A 9143-nucleotide genomic window follows, 5' to 3' on the forward strand; every position below is an offset into this window, starting at 1 on the left:
GACATGGTGGGCTGGGTGCGGGCTGGAGCGGAGGGAGCGGCTGGCTTCTGGGTGTGGTGCCCAGCTCCGGGCTGGGTCCTTATGTACCCCGGCCGTCTGATGCCCTTGTGGGCCCGAGGTCATTCCTCGTTAATCTTCTGGCCAATGAAGTGGGGAGTTAGCTCTGGCTAATGACATTTGTGATCGCGCCCACCTCACAGGCATCCACGCACACACACCACAAACTGCCCTTCGTTTCCCTTGTTGTTTGTTACCAAATTTAAACACTGGACTCAATTCCGGTGAATTCGCCTCGTAAATATTTGTGAGCCGTAAGAGAGAAAAGAATGCGCCTGGTGAACTAACGTGCTGTCCGATCTCGCTGCGCTTTGCACCTGGCCTCAGCACCTTAGTGGCTGCCCGGAGAGCCCGAGGACGGCCCCCCACGCGTGCCGGGCTTCCCACTGCGGGAGGTGGGCCTCGCGGGGTAGCAGCGTCGCTCCAGGACAGCAGGGCTCAGTTCTTCCCCAGATCCCTGTCCGCCCCTTGTCGGGCCCATGGAGCTGCGTCCTGCCGGGCCGGTTGAGCTACTTTCTCCCCAGGAGGATCAGGGCCTTGCTGCCCGGCTGTGATGGCTCCCCCTCCCCTGGAAGGCCCTCCTCACCGTGGCAGCCCCGTCTCACCTCCACCTCGACCATAAACCTGCTTCGGAGAAGGACTCATTGCGTTCCTGGCCTTCCTCACCTTTGCTGCGCATCTGGGATCCGACTGGCGCCTGAAAGTCTTGGGAGGATGGTAGACAGTGCGTCGAAGGTCTCTCCTATGGTCCAGGCCAGGGAGGCTGCAGGCGAGGTCTGGGCTCCAGGTCTCCTCTGCTCATTTGTCAGAGCGTGGCTTCTACTGTGAGCTTTAAGCTTGCCCTTCCCAGAGTTTTATTCCAGTAAGTGGGAAGTTCCTCCTTCCTTTCAGCAGCATCATGCAGAGAGGGGAAAGGACTTGGGAAACCAGCTGACCCCAGTGACAGGTAACCTGAAAGGGCCTCAGGACTTCCGGTGGGGTCAGCTCTGGGCTTCCGGCCAGAGGATTCTCTCTGAGGGTCAGCAGAGGGACACTTCCGGTTGGTTGGTTGGGCTACTTGGTCCCCGGATCTCGGTCTCAACGTTCAGTCTGATTGCGCTTGGTAACAAGGCGGAACTGTGAGATGTAACCATGCCTAATTCCCTTTATTATTATTTGTACCTTAGGGGTGTATATTATCTTTTGTGATGTGTTCCATAAATGTACCTCTTACTTTTTAAGCAGATCACTATTTTTCTCTTTAGATGTGGAAATATGGAAATAAAAATAAAAATGAATCCTGACGACCAGCCACATCTGCTTTCTATGAACCCTGGGAAGGCAGTGAGGGAGGGGAGAAAAAGAGCAATAGGCTCCCAAAACTCCACTGGCATACTTTTAAATGTTATTTGTCCTGGGATTTCCTGTCCCAAGTTTAAATGGAAGGCATTTCACTGTCATGAGGAATTAGTGGCATCTTGCATGGAAGACACTGTGGAGAGTATCACAGACACAGATGACATCAAATTATTTCACTCCACATTATATTTTCCCCAGTGTATCCATTTTCCTACAGATGTCTCGAATGTGTTGTTCTTTATAGCAGAGTGATATTCCACTAACTAAAAATACATTTTCTTTATCCCATCATGTGTTGATGGGCACGCAGGCTGTTTCCAGGACTCAGCTATTATGAGCCGTGCTGCTGTAAGTATTGGCATGCATGTGTTGCTGTAGTAGGATATCTTAAACTCTTCGGGGAAGACACCTAGAAGGTGGACCACTAGGTCATACGGAATTTCTAATTTCAATTCTTTGAGAGCTCTCCATAACAGCTGCAGTAATTTACATCTCGACCAACCATGTAGGAGGGGTCCTTTTTCACCTCAGCCTTGCCAGCATTTGTTATTTTTTGATTACTTGATGATCGCCATTCTTTCTGGTGCAAGATGGAACCTTAATTTGCATTTTTCTAACGACCAGAGATATTGAACATTTTTTCATATATTTGTTGGCCAGTTGGACTTCCTTCTCTGTGAAGTGTTTGCTCATTTCACTTGCCCATTTCTTGATTGGATCTTTTATTTTAGGAGGTCTAATTTTGGGGGGTTCTTTATATATTCTAGATATTAGTCCTCCATTAATGCTGGATTGAGCTCACATTTTTTTTGGTCCATTATGTAAGAACTTTAGGTTACCATTTACTGAGTATTCCGCATGTTCCATGTCTCGTATACCTTATGTAATGGATGACAGTAATACTCTTCGGAGGTGGATATTATTGTCCACACTCCATAGATTACGACTCGGAAGCTTAGCAAGGTTAATAAATCTTCCCAAAGTCACATAGCTCTTTAATAAGGGGCTCTGGACTCAGATCCAAGCACATCTGACCTATAAACCTGTGCTTTAACAAAGGGAATTGAAAGAAGATTTAAGATATTTAAGATATATATTATGCACAAACTCCCTATGATGAACGTAAGCACTGTGTATGGCAAATATGTACTAATAAAAATGTTTTTAAAGAATCAAGATTATCCTTCATCATCAGTAGTTATACCTGGTACTATGCAGAAGAGCTCAGTTTTATTTATTAATCCACAAATTTTTTAACCTGTGCCTGCCAGATAATTCATTAAAATGTAAATATAACCAATCCTCACACATATCCTTGGGTACTGCTGTATTGTTATTTAGTTGTAGAAAATAATCTGCTTTTATTTGCCCTCAGATTGGTGGGTTAAGCTAGTTTCTCATTGTTGCCATGGCTGAATTAGTCAGCTCTTGCTGCATAACAAGAAACCACAAGCTCTCATTGCACATAAAAATAAGTATTTATTTCTTGGTCATGTGTCTGCTGCCTAGTTGAAGTTTGGCTGATTAAGGCTGGGCTTGGCTTCTGGTCACAGGTTGTTTCAGAAATTCTTTTAAAATTAGACCTCTCATATTTAGCAAATAAAAATAAGGTTCCCCAGTTAAATTTGAATTTCTGATAAGTAGCAAATAGTTTTTCTTATAATTTATGTCTGAGTAAAGATGGAGTTTATTTATATATACTGGGTATCGGTGGATAATCTGAAATCCAAATTTAAGGTGGTATCCTGTATTTTCACTGGTAACTTTCTTGCTCACAGAAGTACAGGAGAACAACCCCAGTCGTGCAGATTTTTTTCAGGTTTTTGCTTGGTGGGAGGGGATATTTCTCACAGTGAGAAAGGGTGGGGGGAAGAGTAAATATTAATGGAGAATAAGCTAATTTATTAAAGTGGAGGGTCAATGAAGCAATCTCTGTTATAAATCTTGAATGAAGACTTTCAGATGCCATTTAGAGCAAGTCCACAAGTTTCCTCTCATGTAAATGAGTTTTATTCCTCTTTCTGCTCTTTCTGACCAGATGAGAAATGTCATTTATTAAACAAGGACAACACGTTTCTCTATGAAAAAGAAGTTCATATTGTCTATCTCCTATCAGTTTATATTTGGTTAGGTATTCAAAAGGTTGTATTTGAAATACCTAAAAATGTCTAATAAGGATTTTATGAAGGTAGACGGTGACTTAATCAAGCATTTTGTCAGAAATTCTGTTTCATTGCTTAAAATAAGCATAGATTATCCCCAGGATTAATAATATTTTTCTTCTGAGGAAAACATAATGAAGAACTCAAGTTAAAGTCCATCTCTCTTCTGAGTATCTAGATGCAGGCTTCAGTGGTGGCGAACCGATGGCACTCGTGTTACTTGTTTTTCTTTTGAGACAAATGATGTTAGTGTATGAGTTGTTTCCTCTAAACTTAAAACCTTGGCATTCAGGCTTAATTGCAGTGTTGGCACTTCGTGATACGTAAGTGGGTTTGGGGTTAAAGCTTGGGCACTCGGTCTCTAAAAGATTCTCCCTCACTGGTATGGGGATTCGGGATACAAATTGTAGTAATAAATTTCTGGGCTAGAAGAAACAAAGGTCAGCAGATGCCAGAATGAAGACCATCAGCTGCCATTTTGTTTGGCTCTGACCATCTGAGATCAGATTGTTCAACTAGTGCTGTAACTTCGGGGTGACTCAGTGTTGGGGCTGGGGTTCTAATGTCCTTTCACAGAGTCAAAAGGTATTACTTCAGAGCCATTAACAGCTGAGTCTCTGAAGGAGCTCTCGCAGCTGAGGCAGGAGAACTGGAAAAATTCAGTGCTCTCCTCCAGAGAAGTCTAGCCAACCATGTTCTTTGGGTAAAGTTAATGCAAGTAGAAAAACACATATATCCGTACTAAAAAGTTGCAGCTAAAGCAGGTCTGGAATCCAACTTTAGACTTCTTCATGATGTGGGAATCCCAAGTAAAAAATTCATTTGTCTCAGGTCAGAGAAGCCCCTGAGCTTCTCTGGAGCAAGCTCAGAGCCACAATGAGGGAGAAGCAGTGGTCCGTTTCCTTGTGTGGTTCGTCATGTTTATTTACTGTGTAATATTCTATAGGGTTTATTTCTTTTTACTATGGGAGTTTTATTTTCTTTAGGTATGAAAATGCCCTCATAGTTTCATTTTTTATGGGCCCACCAGTTATTGGTCTCAGTTATGCGTGGACAGTAGGACACACTTCTACTCAGATACGTCACAACTCTCTGGTTAAGTATTCTCACCATTCTGTGGCTTGGGGTTCCACCGGTGGATATGATTTTCCTCTGTCCCTCTGTCCATTTGGCTGGCTGAAACCACCGGAAAACCACAGATGGTCTAGGTGATGGTGACAATGGCGGTATCCAAAGTCTTACTTGGACATTCTTCTGTGAAATCACCTTTTGGAGAAGGATGTGGCCTCTAACGGTTCCATTAACCCTCAGTTAAAGATGCGTGGTACCCATAAGCCATACTTAGGGGTGTGTGTTTGAGCAATTGACACAAAAAGATACAGTTAAGGTTTACATTTTTATTTTTTTTAATTTTTTTTTGGGGGGGCGGGGATTGAACTGGGGTCCTTGCGCTTGCAAGGCAGGCCACCGAACCCCTGAGCTAAATCCCTGGCCCAACGTTTAAATTTTTAAAAAATTTTATTACAGTAGAAGACACATTGCCTTTAATCCCCTTCAAAACACTTAAAATATTCACCCCTTGACTTTGAATACATTCCCCCCACCGTCATTCTCGGTGACCTGTCTTTTTTTGTAGCAAGCGTTTAAAAGTTAAACACTCACCATGTTGTTTAGATCACCCTGGCGAGTGGCGTCTTACTCCAAATGTTCTACAGCTTGAGAACTCCTGCTCCAGATTCCGAGTAAGCTTGCGTCACCCGTGTTCGGAAGCTTCCGGAGCTTTTTCGCTCTCCCCTGTTTTCCTGTATGAATAAACGAGCCATACTTTAAAATCCAATCCACAGAAGACCTGATTACAACGAGGAAACCTGGGTGAGAGGGGGCATCTCCTTCCTAACTGCCCCGATAGTGGTATTTCCTGACTCCAGTCCGGAGCTGGAACCGCAGCGCTCCACCGGTCGGTCCCCAGGCTGCAGACACACAGAGGGATCCTCACCTCGGGTCTCCTTCAATGTCCCAACACCACAAAACATATTTAAATATTTTCTAATTTTGAAACATTCCCAAATTTCTAGGACAAACTCCAGTTGCTTATGATGTAGTATTTCTTCACATACTGCTGTTTGATTTAATCATATTTATTAGATTTTTGCATCTGTAATCTTTAGGAATGCAGGCCAATCAGTTCCCTGTATGACACAGTTCTTGTCTGATTTTGAGACTATGATTACAATGAGTTAAGAAGATTTTCCTCTTCTTTTGTATTGGTGTTCTTTCTTTCTTTCTTTCTTTCTTTCTTTCTTTTTTTTTTTTTACAGTTTGAATGGAATGGAAGAGGCTCTCCTTAAGGTAACAGTTCCCAATAATTTCGACATCTGGACGTTTTAATGAAAGACTACTTTTCTTTTTCAAAAGAATTACATATTTTTGTTAGTGCTTGTTTGCAGTACATACTGATTACGTTTATCATGGGGAGTGTGTACATGTTCATAACACGTCAATTCCTTTTGTCCCCTTCCCTCCTGTCCCTCCCTGCACCCTCCAACTCTTGATCCACTTGCTGTTTGTTGAAATAGATCTTTCTATCTTTTATTTTGCTCTTTATTTACATTTTTATTTCTCACATGAGAGAAAAAACCCTGTGATATTTACACGTGCGTGTCTGTTTTATTTTACTTAACCTTTTGGTCTTGAGGGGCATCCATTTACCTATAGATGCCTCAGGTTTATCCTTCTTTATGGCAGAGTAGTCCTCCACTGTGTGCAAATGCTGTGTTTCCTTTGTATTCACCTGTTGGGCCTATGGGCTGCTTCCAGTATTTAGTTATGATGAGTTATACTGCTATCAACATGCATATGTATTTATCACTGTACTATGATGACTTCAACTTTTTGGGCAAGATTTCCAGAAGTAATACTGGGTCAACTGGAATTTCCATTTTTTGTTTTTTGAGGATTCTCCCAACGCACCTCCATAGTGGTTGTACTGGTTTACATTCCTACCACCAGCGGAGAAGGTCCTTTTCCTCCCACAGCCTTGCCAGCATCTGTTATCATTTAGTTCCTTGATGCCGGCCATTCTTCCTAGAAGAGGGCGAGCTCTCAGTATTGTTTTACTTTGCATTTCTCTGGTGGCCAGTGATGTTGAGTGTATTTTTATGGCTTTCTTGGCCATCTGTCCTATGGCAGACAACGTTTCCACTAATGAGGATGGGAAGGTGGTGGAGCTGGGCTTATTCAAGTGCATCGCCTTTACTGTGTACACCGATTATATTATTTCTTTGTGCACTTTGTCCCCGTTACCATGACTTTAGGACTCCCATAAGGAGCGGCACCCCAGATCCCAGGCCTGTGAGGCTTCCTGTGAGAATCTGATGCCACCCGCATCTTACCGGGGGCGGAGCTCAGGCAGCCATGCCAGCCGGCAACAGGTCACAGCTGGAAGTGTGAGTGAGGCTCACCTGCTCCTCGCCCTCTGCCTTACGGCCAGATCCCAGCAGGCCTGGGCTTGGGGACTCCGCCTTCACGGTTCACCAACCCGTGTCAAGATGAGTACAGGTGTCTTCTTTCCGCACGCTCTGACTTCTGTGAGGGTTCATTCTGGGTCCGGGGTTTGGCTTCTTACATGGTACTGGTTTGTTTACGTTTTCTACATTTTCTGGAATTAATTTCTTAATTTATATTGGTATAGAAATAGTCGATTGCTCATAATTTGCTAACATAGTACTACAAACATGTGTAGGTTTCACCTTTGCTTTTAAACATATTCTTTTTGTGGCTAACTAACCCTCTGTTTAAACCTAGTTTCGCCTGTGAGCCTTTATTTCACTCTGTTCTCTCTCCTCAGTTTCACTGTGCTATTTCTGTTCATTGGCTCTCTGTCTCCTTGTATTTACAAAGTTGATTCTATTAAACTTTCATTTAAAAATCTTCTCTGATTCCTACACTTGTTGTGATAAGCTTCCTTTCACATTGGCTTTGCTGACTGAGGGGGTGGCATGGGACGATGGGAGAGGAAATTTCCCTGTGAGGCTGCATCCCTTTCCTTCAGGTAGAAGAAAGTCCTGTTGCTGATCTGCTCTAAAGTCACAGAGAAAATAAAACTCAAGCTTTTCATTTTTATTAATGTATATGAAAGTTTGTGATATGTGAAACCCCAGGATTGAAGTTTGTAATTTCTAAGATTTCAGAAGCAGGGAATCATAATAACTCTGTACTCTTCTGTGTTGAGTTTAAAGTATATTTCAGCCCATTGATTCCTTTTTATTATTTATTCATTTATTTATTTTGGTGCAGCGGATTGAACTCAGGACCTTGCACTTGAGAGGCAGGCAGCAGCGCCACTGGGCTAAATCCCTGGCCCTATTTTTAAAATGATTTCAAAGGGGCTGTTCTTTGTTCATCTTCATGTAAAATGCAATTGCCCAGTTACTAAGCAAAGTGATTATAAAAAATAGAGAACTATGCGTTTTGACATGCAGAGATATTTATTAGAAAGCAGAGAAGCAACCAAACATACGAAATTTACTGTAGGTGACAAAAAGAATAAAAGCGCCCTCCTCCTGGGTCTGAGGGTGTGGATTAGTGCTTTACTGAGGGTTCAGTTGCTGTCTAACCCATTGGCAAGAATAGTAAGAGCCCCAAGTGAAGAGGAGAATAAGTAATCGGGAGGAGCCGGCTAATTTCATAGCTGGAGGACTACAAATTCATTTACATTTGGTGCCAATGATGGAAGGAAAAACTAGCAGAGAAGTCAGTTTAAAATGAGCCAGACCAGATTCTCAGAGCCCATTGAGAAGACGGTGGGCTCCTGGGAGTCACGAGGCCCACCCTGTTAACTGGACCTCATTTCTCCTGAGGGTCAGCACGAAACAGGCCCACTTCTGTGAGGACCGAGGGGAAGCAGGAGGTGGGCACAGGACAGGGGCTCAGCAGCAGGGGATGGCGCAGCACATGGGGCGGGGGCAGGTGGAGATGACGCAGGTGGGGTGGTAGCAAGAGGTGTGGCAGGACACCTGGCCACACACGGGGCGCAGGCAGCAGGACCAGCAGCGGCGGCAGCAGCTGGAGCCACAGCAGCTGGAGCTACCACAGGAGGGGCGGCAGCAGCTGGAGATGCAGCACTGGGGCCTGCAGCAGCTGGACACACAGCAGCTGGGGCGGCAGCACTGGGGCCTGCAGCAGGTGGGCTGGCAGCACACAGACTGGCAGCACTGGGGCCTGCAGCAGCTGGACACACAGCAGCTGGGGCGGCAGCAGGTGGTCCTGCAGCAGGTGGTCTGGAAACAGCTGGGCTGGCAGCAGCTGGGCTGGCAGCAGCTCTCCTGGTCACATCCCTGCTCGGAGCAGACGTAGCCGCAAGAGGAGTTGACCATGATGTTGGAGGTTGGAGGTGATGGGTGGGTTTCCAGGAGAGTGAAGTTTCTGAGTTTGATCTCTCCCTGCCCTCTCTTGCCTTTTATACCCTGCAGAGGGCTACTGCAGCCATGTGAACAGCCTGTTTACACTAAGAAAAGATCAGTCGGCTTTACTTAATTAGATAATTGTGTTTATCTGCTAAACATTCCTCTCCACAGAGAAGACACC

The 9143-nt window shown here is 44.4% G+C and overlaps 1 protein-coding gene across 1 annotated transcript; it reads right to left on the reverse strand.

Moving 5' to 3' along the window:
- Nucleotides 1–8485: 8485 nt before the first annotated feature.
- Nucleotides 8486–8932, reverse strand: LOC109117772 (keratin-associated protein 4-12-like). The gene has a single exon (XM_019206188.1). It carries the CDS (start codon nucleotides 8930–8932, stop codon nucleotides 8486–8488), a length of 447 nt encoding a protein of 148 aa, XP_019061733.1.
- Between the last annotated feature and the right edge of the window lie 211 nt (nucleotides 8933–9143).

Source organism: Fukomys damarensis, unplaced genomic scaffold (genome assembly GCF_012274545.1).
Source record: "Fukomys damarensis isolate Sample0158 unplaced genomic scaffold, DMR_v1.0_HiC HiC_scaffold_13, whole genome shotgun sequence".
Taxonomy (NCBI): domain Eukaryota; kingdom Metazoa; phylum Chordata; class Mammalia; order Rodentia; family Bathyergidae; genus Fukomys; species Fukomys damarensis.